Source organism: Scylla paramamosain, chromosome 12 (assembly GCF_035594125.1).
Source record: "Scylla paramamosain isolate STU-SP2022 chromosome 12, ASM3559412v1, whole genome shotgun sequence".
NCBI lineage: Eukaryota > Metazoa > Arthropoda > Malacostraca > Decapoda > Portunidae > Scylla > Scylla paramamosain.
Window position 1 is genome coordinate 17700795 of NC_087162.1, and position 14653 is coordinate 17715447.

The 14653-nt window shown below is 35.1% G+C and overlaps 1 protein-coding gene across 4 annotated transcripts in view; it reads right to left on the bottom strand.

The window, feature by feature from the left end:
* Window positions 1–9828, bottom strand: part of LOC135105792 (zinc finger protein PLAG1-like) — a 38312-nt gene extending 28484 nt beyond the window's left edge. The window contains exons 1-5 of one of the 4 annotated variants that reach the window (XM_064014318.1): window positions 9732–9828; window positions 7498–7587; window positions 6722–6865; window positions 4881–4992; window positions 3464–3635 (exon numbers count right to left, since the gene is read on the bottom strand). In XM_064014318.1, the coding sequence (XP_063870388.1) occupies window positions 3464–3635; window positions 4881–4992; window positions 6722–6865; window positions 7498–7519 (450 nt within the window). In that variant the 5' untranslated portion in view covers window positions 7520–7587; window positions 9732–9828. Of the gene's footprint in view, window positions 1–3463; window positions 3636–4880; window positions 4993–6721; window positions 6866–7497; window positions 7588–9304; window positions 9663–9731 lie in introns of those variants that run through there. The other 3 variants (XM_064014322.1, XM_064014320.1, XM_064014319.1) reach the window with 3 other exon arrangements.
* Window positions 9829–14653: the final 4825 nt, after the last annotated feature.

Below are 14653 nucleotides of genomic sequence, written 5' to 3' on the forward strand. Positions count from 1 at the left end.
ATAAATAAAAAAAAAATTGATCATGCACAATCACTCTTGCTCACTGCACACTCATTCTTCTCTCATTCAGTGCTCTCACACAGTTCATCCACTCCACGCAAGGCCTTCCTCTTGTCCTTTCATCTTACAGATCCAACCTCATTATTCTCTTTACAAAATTTCTGTCTCTCCACATGCCCAAGCCATCTTAACACACACTGATCTGCCTGTCCAGCCAACTTCCTAAATACCAGTTCTTACCTCCTCATTTCTTATTCTATCCCTCCATGTTACAATGCATATACTCCTCAATCACTTTGTTTCCATTAAATTCAACTGCTGCTTCTCAGCTACTCCCATGTTCTATGTAGCACCACCACACAGCACAGTGGTCACCATCATCACCTAATATAACCCTCTCTTTACACTCACACTTAGTGTCCTATGTTTAAAGATCTTTCTCAGTCCACCAAAGTATTTTTCCTGTTTCTTTCACACTGCACTTCACCTCTGTCTCAACTCTCCTATCCACTGTAACTGTTGACCCCCAAATACTTGAAACAATTCACTTCTTCCAGCTGTTCTCCATTTAATCTTACATCCATCCCTTCACTATTAATCTCAATCAAGCATTTCATTATTTCACTTTTTACTAACATACATTTTCAGACTCCTCCTCCTACAAACATGCCCAAAATCTTCAACCAGTCTTTTCAACTTCCTCTCTGAGTCAGCCATCAGAGTTGTATCATCAGCAAACAGCAGCTGACTCAGATCCCATAACCTTTCTTCTCCACTGATCATACTCGTATTTCTGCCTAACACCCTCATTTTCACTAATTTTACTATAACACTCCTATAAAAATTGAACAACCACAGTGACATTACAGAGCCCTGACACAAACCTACTCTGCCTAGGAAGAACTCACTCACACCATCACTAACTCACACATGCCCTATTTACATAGAAACTCTTCACTCCCTTACGAAACCTGCTTTCAACTCAGTATACTTTCAGAACATCCCATAGCCCTTTCCTGTCAATCATATCATATGCTTTTTCCAAGTCCATGAAAACCAGAAAGACCCCCTTCCCCTTCCCAAAAACTTCCTCACACATTACTGCAAAAATCTAGTCTTACAACCTCTTCCTTTCCTAAAAACCTCCCTCTTCCTCTTGGATAGCATTTTCTGTTCTTTCACTTATCCTCTTTCACCATAAGGGCAAGGACATAGCTGTTAAATCACTTCACATACAACAATGTTTTGACATTTTCATGGAAAATACTCTAATTCCACTATGAATTTCAAAGCTCTGACTGAATTAATTGCTTTAAATTCAAGAGCATCCCTTTTATCCGTCCTGCCTCTTTAATCTGTCACAAACTCAGTCTCTAAGTCAAGTGGTATTTCTATGGTGATGTGATGAAGTAAAGTAACTTTCTTCCTGTAGTAGACCTGTGTTCAGAACGTTGCATAGTATTTACTTGGCAAACATCTATTCCTCTCCACACTCCTGATAGCTCATATTTCACCACATTTTCTCGTCGGTCACCATATCTGTGGCTCACATGGTCTACCTTACATTTTTGTACACAAAAGGGAAATAATACTGTCATATGAAATGTTGAAGACATGGCTTGTGGAAAGTCTGGATCAGAATCAGATGCAGAAGAGAAACAAATCATACGTCTTACTATCGTGAATCACGGAGACACTGAGCAAGCGGGTAAAAGTTGTGCGAAGGCCTGGGAGTGACACTGACCAAAAATCACAAGAGCTTCGAATTCAGAGAAGGATAAGGCAAACTGGAAATACCCGTTACCCACCCTTTATCTTGTGGAAAACCTCATCACCCATCCCGTAAGGGTTAACAACACCCTACCATACACCTTTCTTTCCACACTCTGCAAACTTATACCTCTATTTGAGCATTCCCATCTATCTCCTTTTCCTTTATATAAGGGAACTAAACATGCCTTTCTCTAGCCTTCTGGCACCTTACCAGCAATAAAGGACACATTCAGTAACTTTACCATCCATAATATAATGCTCTCCTCCCTCTCTCTTCAAGCACTCTACAACACATCCATCCACACCTGCAGCATTCCCTTTCCTCATTTCCCTCACAGTCTCATACTTCTCTCCCTTGATTGGTATACTGCTTAACTTTCCTAATACAATGACTCTATTGCTGCCACCAACTGCAGCAAATCACTGCTATATCCTCATCTACATTGAATGATCCCTCAAAATATTCCACACATCTTTCTTCTCACTCAGCACTGGTCCATCACCTGCCTCAAAGTCTCTTTAATCCTAGATGTTTCTTTCCTTATCATCTTTATTTCTATCAGTCAACTTACTACCCCAACTCTCACCTGCTGCTTAATTAAATTATGTGACACTAAAAAATCTTTCACATAGGCCTTAAAAGCAATTAAGAGTGTTATAGAGACCCACTTAATGCTTAATTATCTGGAATGCTCAAGCAAATGGAATATTTCAAAGGAAGAAAGTATTCTGAAAATCATAACATATCTTATTTGGTGTTACATCAGTGAATTTCAGACACAGTTATGTTGCCCTGCCACTATCTACTTTGAACTGTGATCATTCAGTAGCTTATTTGTACTAGCTAACTTATTACTCCTCTCTTGAAACAACCAGTCTTAGCAAAATGTAAGTCATAAAGATGCCTACAATATACATTTACACATAGCAATGCCATTAACCAATAAAAGAAAGGAAATGGTGCATATTGTAATGGCTAATAGACAAGAAGCAACACAAAAATCATACTATCTGTATTTTAAAGCTCAAGCAACCAAAAAATTCAACAAACCACAACATACAATAACCCAAGTATGCTGGACAATCAGAGTTCTCCTGTATGTATGAATTTTCCAAAGCTGTAAATTTGATTAAGTTGTTTTCAGTCAAATGGATGATAGTAGTTTTTAAATCTTGATTATTTAATTTTTTTATTTTTTTTATTTTATTTATCTATTTATTTATTTATTTATTTTTTTTGAGGGGCACCAGCCAAGGGCAACAAAATTAGAAGAAAAAGAGGCTGACAAAGGTACCTAATAATCCAATGCATTATCTAGATTAGTCTATACTTATGTAATCTGTGGGTGGATCAAACTTTTGACCACTCCTATCTCCTAACTCCAAAATCCTTCTTAACTTCTTATTTCTAAATCAAGTCAACTCCAAACTCCTACATAAAACCTTGCTTCCTACAAACAACCTTCTTCCTCTTCACTCACCTCCCAACTCTTATCACAGGAATAATGTTTCTAGTTTAAGTAACAAATCAAATAAATGAGTCTTTATACTAATGAAAATACATCTTTTCCTCCACTTACTTTGGAAAGACACAAAGCACCATTCCCAGAAGCCTGCATTCTCCATTCAACCTAACTTTTACTTATTTTTTACCAGTAAGTCATACAACCTGATTACTAATCATACATACCTTGATTGTTGCAAAATATATTTCTCCCTTATATTGAAATGCCACTAAATTTTGGTCTGCTTTTTTTTCCCCTGGCCGCACAAATATCATCCAGTTGCTGAGTTCCTCTTGCAGAGTATCCAAAAGCAGGCACTCTCCCTCCTTACGTATTATCTTGTATACAACACCAAATCTGCAAGAGATTAGAAATGACCAACACAGACAATGACATGATATTTCAAACAGACAAAACTATATAGACACTGACATGGTATTTCAAACAGACAAACTATATTCTTCAATGCAGCAGTTACTATGACAGACACGCAGTAAGTATATGTATCATACAGCATTACTAACAGCTTCTCCATCTCTATTACCTGAATCTTAGGGATACTTCCTACTCCATTGTCTGATTATGCCCTGACCTTGCTATGACATGTTCCATCTTGGAACCAATTGTATACTTTGATCAATATCATTGTTTCATAAGGTAGGTTCCACATCTACACAAATTGACCTTGGTCACCTCACAGTAGGTCATCAAAGCATACAGTTTGGCATAACATATTCATCAAGATTAAGTGCACCAATTTCAGAGTCCTTCTAAAAGACTACATCACATCTCACATGGTCTGGAGCTATATCATACACAAATTCCATAATCAATGCTAAGGTTCTGAACAATGGAAGGGCCTGGCCAATACTTGACTAATCTGTGATATATGTGTGAGAAGTATGACATCATTGGTATTTAAACTTTGGCAGTTGAAGTTAGTGAAATCAAGAAACTGGGCCATACAAATAAGTGCACGATAAAATGATGTACAATTCTGCTTTGAGAGGTGACTTAATGAGTATGCAACTGGAAGAGACATCTGAGGCTTGTAGAACACTAGCATGGTAAGGGCAGGTAAAAAAGCATCAGTTTACCTATTCAAAAAGAATAAAAATAATTGAGTGGAACATGTTAAAATATTCTGAAATAGAAAGTCCATCATCAATATATTAAGAATAATAAAAAGATATGGAAAGGGAAGAATGAAAAACTTAAATAAAGAAAAGTTAAAGTAAAAAAATTAATATTAATCATACATAATGATCATGGGGAAAAATATCCTAATAATCAATGTATTTTTGAGAGAAAAAAAAAAAAAAAAAATCTCACATCACATAGGTGTTCAGCCTCAAACATCACTCCAGAGACAATATCAATAAAATAAGACAGAATACCAACACTCAAAATCTATCTCACAATGTTTCTAATGATTTAACACATTTGTTACCAAGTTTGCTTACTAACAGAAGGATTTTCAAAACTATTCACAAAGAACAAAGGAATGTTTACTTTTACTACTGTGTTGAACTCTTATAAAAGTACATAAAAAAAATAATCATATTACTACAGATTAATCATAAAGAAAAATGTTACATATACCTTTCTTTGATCTTTTCTTCAACTGCTGCTTGTTGGCTACCTGCAGGAATTCTCTTGGCCTGAAGTGGACCAAATTGCAGTCGCTTGCTTAGTGATGTCTTGGCAAAAACACCTGCAAAAATTTCTCACAAACTAAGAACTTCAAAGAAACTTATGAACAAGAATAAATATTACAATAAATACTGTTCCTTTATCCTGTTCCTTAACTTCTAAAACACCTTGAAATAAAAACAAAGCTGGAAAACATAAATTGTATTTTAGCAATGTATCCCTGGGATTTTACAGTCTTTCCTTCTTTTCCTTTGAGCCTGTGGCTCCTGATATGCATGGATGACAGTAATATCAACCCAGCTCTATGGCCTTTTGTACAGTCTTTATTAATATTACTTTCACTTTTGTTCTATTATAAAAGGATCTTTATCAATCTCCTTTTCATCTAATAGCATTATGATTACCAAAGTAATTATATTTTTAGCAATCTATAACTAGAAATTTAAATTGTATAATTTAAATTGCTACATAAAGGAACTTAAAATCTATCACAAATATGATAAAAACTCATATTTGTATCAAACAAATCACAAAAAATTCCCAAGCCTAAACTGAACATATATCAAGATGACCAAATTTTTACTTCAGTGATTACAGTAATATTTATAAGGACTGCCACCAACAAAAATTGTGTCTGTATGAACACCACTGCAAAAATATCTTGGGGAAAATAATTTTAGAAAAGGAAAAATAATGTTAGGAGAATCTTAACTAAAGCTAAAATATAAAATCTTAAATTTTTATCCTTGCTTTGTTTTGCCAATCAGGGTATGTTGTTGAAAATTATCTATATCTAACAAAGGAGACACAAACATTCACTCACAAAGGCAAACACAATAAATCATAAAACCACAGTTTTCTTCCAGCCCCTTGTTAGATACACACATGGACATGCACAAATCCAACCACAGATGTCATGCTTCCACCCTGTCCGAAAGTGCTTTCCACATAGAATTTTTTTTTCTTATCCCTGTGTCATGTCCATAGTCCTCTTTATTGGCTTATTGTAACCAATATTATTAACAATTTTGGACTGATGATGATAAAGTGAAAAACTGAGATAAATGGAGAGATTACTGCAAAATAACAGTCTTCTGCCAATAATACAACAGCAGAAACCTAAACATACATGTGACTCGTGTTACCACAACCTCTATAAGCTGTGAATGCAAGTCACAACCAAACAGCAGAAGAACTATTGTACATATACATACTCCTAAATATGCATAAGTGAACTCTGCAATTAGATACCCTGTTATGAAATATAACTACAGTGTGCCTTCCTTGCCTTTAACTTTACTTTTCATCACCAAGTCTAAAAAGATCCTACTAATTTCTTCTCTTGTATAATTTATTCTTTTATCTCCCTTCCATACTTACATGTAAGCATAGGGTCAAGTCCATGTTTTTCTTCATTTCCTCTAGTGCTGCATCATGCTGTCCTATCTAAATTTCTTTGTCTCCAGTATACATTTAATTTTTTTCACCTTTTTACTTTTTTTCCTCCCCATCTTCATCTGCCTTCCTTTTTACTTTCAAGTCAGTTACTTATTTTGTGTTACTGTTACACTCAGTATTTTCTCTTCCCACTTCCTTACACATTAATTTATTCATATAACTTAATTCATTATTTAATTTTTATTTAATTTGGTTCTCAATGCCTTGCCTTTGCCCCATGAGTCATATCAACCCACTACTCTACTGTAAGATCACTTTAAAGAACTAGAATAATGATTCAAGAAAAAGAAAATATATACATGCTGGGGCAGAAGAGATGGGGATATTCTTACCAATATGCGAGGCTTCTTCCTTCAGCTGAAGAATATGTGGAATGGAACGTCTTGCACGGGTAGATACTTCTGTGTCTGCCACTTTTTTCAATGGACCATGCTTCTGACAATCTCCCTCTTGGCTCGTTTGACAATCCTCACACCCTGGAAGGAAAATTAAAAAGTTCAAATCAGTTGCAGTCTTCATTGTCCCTATTATTTCATGCACTATTAACTTTCTTTGATGCCTCCTCCTCTTCACTCATTCTTCATATATTCTTTTTATTATTTTCTTCTTCCTATCTTTTCTTTAACACCCAAGATTAAACTAAATTCCCAAATATTGTAATTACCTCAAAACATCTTTTTGAACATGCAATAATATTTTATAATAATATTTTTCTTATTGTAACACTTTTTAAACTAATGATTGCTATAAAGCAAATATATTATTATTCCTCCTTTTCCAACAATATCCTACAACAAAATTAGCATTAATTTTACTGACTACTATCAGTATATATAGTCTCAACCTGATATTATTAACCAATCACACAAATAACTGTTTCAAAACATGTACTTTAAATGGAAGAAAAAGCTAACCAAAAATATATAAATTACTTTCAATACTATAACAAAAAATAAGTTACCTTTAAAATATTAAAAAATCAAGGCATTCGAGTAACTTGAAGCACATAAAAACTTTATGCAGAGATGCTGAAGTCGCACTGCCATGTTCATTTTAATAAAAATTTCAGCTTGGAAATCCCATATCTTTACACATAAGTATCACTCACATAACTGAAGATCATGGGTCATCCTATGCTAGGGCCACAACATTCCTGAAACAGCCCTCATGGTGCCTTGGGGATTGCAATCTTTTTGTGCTGCAAAGTAAGGAAAAATTTTATAATTGCCACAATAATACAGTGAATGTGTTACAGTCTTTCAGTGAACAGTGATGTTACTGAAATCATCAGCAGTCTGGTCAATTTTCAGAATCACACATTTTTTAATCTAGAGAATGAAACCATTTTTTACTTTCCTTTTTCTTGGTAGTAAGTAAAATAAACATTATTATCTAAACTATCCTCAGTATTTGTTTTCTCCAACATAACATAACTACCAAATATAATGTCATGACAGACACTAAAAAACACGATTGCAATAGTAATCATGCATGTAACAATAAACCACATTACTTAATAGAAAATATAATTTCATCTGCCAGAGGTGTAATTCAGTAATACTACCCTGAGGCTAACAATAGGGGAAAATAATCATAACTATATAAATAATCTCATGGCTGTGCAACAGTGTATAATGATACATGACAGACTCCAAAAGATGAGATGATCACTATACCTTAACTTTGATTTTTCTTTTCCTATCTTCTCACCAACAAAATAACAGAACCTTGTTGCTGGGCCAAATTTCAAGACTTATAATGCAAAAAATCTCACTGCTGCTCTAAAAATTTGTAAAAATCACTATACTCAAAACATAAGAACAGAATTTGCTGCTACACTGTAAATTTTGCCCCAGAGTGGCTGTAAAGTACATGATGCAATTTTTCACTTTTCAACTTTAACGTTGGTTTCAACACCTTATCTTCTTTAATTGTGTATTTTCTATACTGTGCATCTGCATATAATACCAGTTTTTTTCACATTATATTGCATGTAGTTTTATTATCTACTTAAATACAATTTCCAGCATTTACTCTGAAGCACAGTAGCAGTGGATCTGAGTCTGTACTGTCTTACAGCAAGTCAAATGATAGGTATTAGTGCAGTCAAAGGATGCAAATGTTCATGTTACCAAAGCAGGCTTGTGCAGTTGTTTTGCTACACAATATCTTACCAGGCATGATAACCAGATAAGACATAACAAAGAACAATGTGACAACAATTTCCTTTTTACTACACTATATAAGCCTGACAATTAGTACAATTTTCCTAATAAATAATGCATATTTACTAAAATTTGCCTTCCATTCACAACATAGTTAATTTAGGTAATTACTTTCCTTGTGTGTGTGTGTGTGTGTGTGTGTGTGTATATATATATATATATATATATATATATATATATATATATATATATATATATATATATATATATATATATATATATATATATATATATATATATATAATATATTTTTTTTTTTAATTCTGCTTTCACCCATTAATTACGCTGTGTCATCACCCACACTGATTAGCCACACCCACTTCGAAGACTTCATAGAGAAAATAGATTACACAAAACATTTCATCCAATTACATAATGTCCCATCAAAAGGAGTCCTGAGAACAACAACCTTGCACAAGGCATTGCATCATACTATGGCCACGGTGACGAGTTGAACTATAGTTTGAGATAGGCACAAACACCCCTGACTATTAGGCCACACAACTTCCATATCACTTAAACAAACTAATTAGGTAATGAATACCAATCAATATGATCTAGTAAACTAATATGAAAAATAGGTAAATAAAGAAAAATTGATTTTCCCCTTATTTCAGACTGTATCCAATGTTTCGCAGAGGTTCCACACCTCTGCTAAATATATTTATATGATGCCCATCAACATTGTACCTTGTGAAGTCATTCAAAACACCTGCCCAGCCTCCCAAGAATCTGGCATCTCCTTTACACACCAGCAATTCAGATTACTGTGCTTTGTTGCTGACACATCCTGGGAGCACCTATCTGGCGGGCTCGTCCTGCGGCCAGGCACGGTGCACTCCCATCTGTGGTGCCTCTACACCAGTCACCACATCACATCCATAAGCTTGGCGACTGATATAACTCGAGTTCCATTGAAACTGCGCATAATATCTTAGGAACACGTACCACGTGACGTAAAATTCCTTGTTTACAGTCTGCTCACGACCACACGAGGCCGAGACATCTTACACAACCCGTCAATTAAGGTGACATACTACCTTATCTTTGACTCAGAGGTATACAGGTTGGATATGTAGCCCGTATTATTTACTACTAAAGGATAACTTGAACTTACTATGGTCTGGATAAGGCCCATGTGGCAGACATGTTTTGATTGAGGAATTATAGGAACAAAAACGCGGGAAAATGTAGGTTACTTCGTCTTTGCTCAGTGCAGTAATGCAACGTCACAAAGGACCAAGGTGAAATGCCCATATCAATACATAGATATTGCTAAATGCCTTAAACTATATATTCAGTATGTTGTTAGTATACTCTCTAATACATATATAAATGTTAGTGTTTTAAAACACTGTACCAGACGTGCAAAATCTATAGCTGGGCTACGACTGCTGGTGACGTCACGTTACTACTGGCAGTCCATTCAAGTGATTGGTGGAGCGGCAGCCACGCGAGGCGGGCCCTTTAAACCTGCTCCAGATGTAAACATGAGGCCTCATGCCATTTAAATGCAGTACATCTGAACTTGAAACGATTTTCTTACTCTGCCCTAGAGTTTATAATCGTTTGATATATCTAAATAGAATTCAGAGTGCAGCACTAATTTAATATATACTCTTGAAAGGCGTAAAAGTAATCTTGGGAGTCCAGTGTAGTATTATTGTGTGACCTTGAAAAAATGAAGGTCACTGACCATCCCTGCAAACACTTAACACACATAAATTAACTTAATAATTGAAACTATTTTTATTAAAGCATTGAGGTTTTCCATTATTCTATTTAATAATTAATGCTCTCTCTCTCTCTCTCTCTCTCTCTCTCTCTCTCTCTCTCTCTCTCTCTCTCTCTCTCTCTCTCTCTCTCTCTCTCTCCAAGAATAACCAACTTTCCGTCCCTGAAGACCAGTAAACAAACAAAAAAAAAAGTTTTTAGAGATGCACAAGTACTCCTTTGCAAGTTCAATTCGTAGGAGAGAAGTGAAAGACAAAGAAAGGTTGTAAGTTCTTAGTAAGTTCAAGAACTTACCAATGAAAGGAATGAAAGAGTTAATATGGTGCATTAATAAGGTGGAGTAGAAGGAAGAGAATGAATAGAGTCTTGTGCAGCGAGGCCGCGACATGGTAATCAGCTTGCCACTTTAGAATATTAGTAACCATGGAATAACGGTAAAAAATGTAAAAAATTGTATGGATGAGTAAGAGGGCTAAAAATGTTTGATACAGTAGCTGATGAAGTAAGTAACTTCATAAGTAACTTCAGTAAGTAAGTAAGTAAATGAAGTAACTGATGAATAAAATAGCTGATGAAGAGAAAACTTTTGATTCCATTCTCTTTCGAAAATCTATGAGTTGATCCTTGTCATGTGAGAAAAATAGTCTATAAAAGAACAGATAAGGTCCTGTATTGAGTTGATAGCTAGGCGAAAGCAAAGGTCATCTGCCTTCATGATGCTGTTTTAATAGTTGTGTTTGAAATTTCCAGCACACACACACACACACACACACACACACACACACACACACACACACACACTAGATCTATATTAGATTTATTATATTATATTATATTATTTATATTAGATTTAGACCACAATCACATATCACGAATATAACAAAACATATGTAAGAAAAATTCCCAAATACTAGATGGTCCATGTTAAAAAATACCCTTACATATAAAGCCTAACTATGAAATATCCAGCACAATAAACAATAAAAAAAAGGCATATTCTGACATATTGAGTATATAGGTTAAAAACTTTATGAACGCCATGATATATATATATATATATATATATATATATATATATATATATATATATATATATATATATATATATATATATATATATATATATATATATATATATATATTCTCAAACGCTTCTGATTTATACCTCGGTTACATATATTCGATAGTGTCTAATGGAAGTTACTGTGGTTTTCAAGGGTGCTTCATGATCCTAGTGATAAATAAACAATTTGTGCATCATCATGAGAAGAAAATATCATGAGAATTTTTAAAATAATTTCCGTCGCCTATGGAAATAGTTTTTGTGTGAGTCTAACGCAGCGGTTTTCAAACTGTGGATCGATCGTGACTTGTAGATGGGTGGCCAGATAAATTTTGATGAGTTGCAGGAACATAGAAAATAGGCTTATGCTCTCAGTGTACTTTATTTACATAACTGTAATTGCAGCTATCATTCCTATACTAACAGGTAGCTATCTCACCCTCACCGATGATGTTACTTCTGTATTTTTCACACAGATTGCGTTTTTTTTTTCCGGCTCAAATATTAAAACAAATAAATAAATAATTATATATATATATATATATATATATATATATATATATATATATATATATATATATATATATATATATATATATATATATATATAATTTTTTTATATTTTTTATTTATGTGGATTTCTTTGCGTGCCGGTCAGAAATTAAGTACTTGATGGTCGTAAACATACCTCGTAGGTAGCTAGGTATACCTGACTCTGTTAAGCATCACAGTTGTCCTTTGTTCATTTAGTCTAAGACACTTACCTGTTGTTCGTCTGATGAAATATCGCCAACTTGCACAACAGCAGGCGCCATTCTGATCACGTAATGCTGATGCAAATACAGATCCCATGCCTACGTTCTCCCTCTCCCTGTATCTTACTGATGGCTCTAATAAAACGACTTATGTATCGAACGCGTGTGTTGAACTCGTGGATGGCAGGGTACGCCACCCTACAAGAGAGACGGTCTATAATTGTTACAGTTCAGGAAACTACTAAACTGTGAAACAAAATAACATTTGCCTATTATTTGCGTGTGATTCATTTCGTATCAAGATTGCTAGCAATAAAACATAAAATTCTATTAATGTAATAGCAGCATTACAAATCCGTTTGAAGTCGACGACTGTGCCAGTACTGGTATCTGTCTGAACATGTAAGTCGCCTATAACTTTCTTAATTCCTACACGTACTACATACGTATCGTTCCCTGACTTGTCTGGTACATGTATTGGACGAGTGTTGGGATACGGGCGCGAATTACTGTCGAGTAGGTAAGTCAGGAACTCGATTACGTAAAATTTTGCCAGAATTGCTGTTTGGGCAAGGTTTGTCACTTTATGGCAGTGATTTTATATATGTATTTATTTTTTGGTTGTTGTTTTTTTTCTGGGTGTGATGTGTAGGGTGATGAAATTATGTGCTTTGGCTGGGAGTGATATGGATGTTTTGTGGCTGGATGTGGTGTGTATTGTCATTCTCTCTCTCTCTCTCTCTCTCTCTCTCTCTCTCTCTCTCTCTCTCTCTTCTGGTATGGCTGTGTCATATCGGTTGTTGTGGTTTCGGCTGGTATGACAGTGTGATATGGGTTAGTGTGTGGCTTTTGTGACGCAAGTGGTACGTGCTGTGACTGGAAGTTTTATGGATTGTTGAGTGACTGGGTGTGGTATGGAATGTTGTATGGTTGGTATGATGTGTGGCGTGATGTAATTTTGTGTCCATGGTGTGACTAGATGCTGTGTGGTAAGGGTGTGGTTTGGTGTTGTGTAGGGTGGTGTGAAGGGTGAGATGTGGGTTGTGATGTGAATAGCTGTGATGTTGGATGTGGTTTGGCCAGGTGTGGTGTGAGTGAGTGTGACATGAGTTAGTCGTGGTGTGTGGTGTGGATGAGTTTGATATGGGTTGTACTGTGGCTCGTTGTGGTGTGTGTTGATGGAACTGTGTGGCGTGAATGGGTGTGATATAAGTTGTACAGTTGGTTGTGACGTATGGTGTGATGCAGTTCTGTGTGGTATGGCTGAATTCTTTATAATTAGTATTGTGCTTATTAGGTGGGGCCAATTTTACATGTGTAAGATCAGATGAAACCAAGTACTATATTTTTTTTTTGGTAAATCAGAATGACCTGCAAAATGTGTTGTAAACTTCACTCTTGCCAAAATTATTGGTGACCCTCAAGACCACAACCAAATGCATAATTCGTCCTTGAAATTATTTGAGTTTACATCCCTGCTCTAATCGTATGAGCCAAAGGATAATTCTCTAATGAGCTTCTTGCTTTATTTCTTTCCACAGAGTTGAGAAGAATTTTCGATTCGATTGTAAATAGTGCAAGAAGGGGAGGGTGTCCTAACTCCAGTGAACACAGATCTTTACATGATGTCCTTCTCATCCTGAACAAATGCTTAATAAGAACATAAGAAATAAGGGAAGCTGCAAGAAGCGACCGGGCTTACACCTGGCAGTCCCTGTATGAAATATACCTACCTATTTCCACCTATCATCCCCATCCATAAACTCGTCTAAACTTCTATTAAAACTCCCTAATGTCTTAGCACTAACAATATGATTACTGAGCCCGTTCCACTCTTCTACCACTCTATTTGAGAACCAATTTCTTCCTATCTCTTTCCTAAACCTAAATTTTTCAATCTTGAACCCGTTACTTTTTTGTTCTATCCTGGTTGCTGAACCTAAGAATTTTGCGGACACTTCCCTTGTTATAACCCTTATACCACTTAAAGACTTCTATCAGATCCCTTCTTAACCTACATCTCTCTAAAAAATGTAAATTTAACAGCTTCAGTCTCGCCTCGTAAGGAATAATCCTCATCCCCTGTATCCTTTTAGTCATTCTCCTTTGTACTGTTTATATAATGCACCATATAATTAAATTTTTTGACTGCATGGTTTTATATTGGCATTGAGCCACGAATCACAGATGCAGATAAAGTTGTTAAGAAAAAACTCTTCGTTAAATATGTAATGGAATGTTATTATTATTATTTTATTTATTTATTTATTATTTATTTATTTATTTATTTATTTTTTGTATTAACAATACTATAAACTTCAGAGCACGACGTATTTAGCTTCATGCATGAAACTTAATTCCCGTAGAAGAAGAACCGTCAGCTGGGAATTGACTACTTAAGTAGCTTTTAACGTTTACCATTCACGTCTCAACTATCATGCTATCACCATCGGTTGTTTGTTTTCGTGAGTGTAATTTATAATAAAA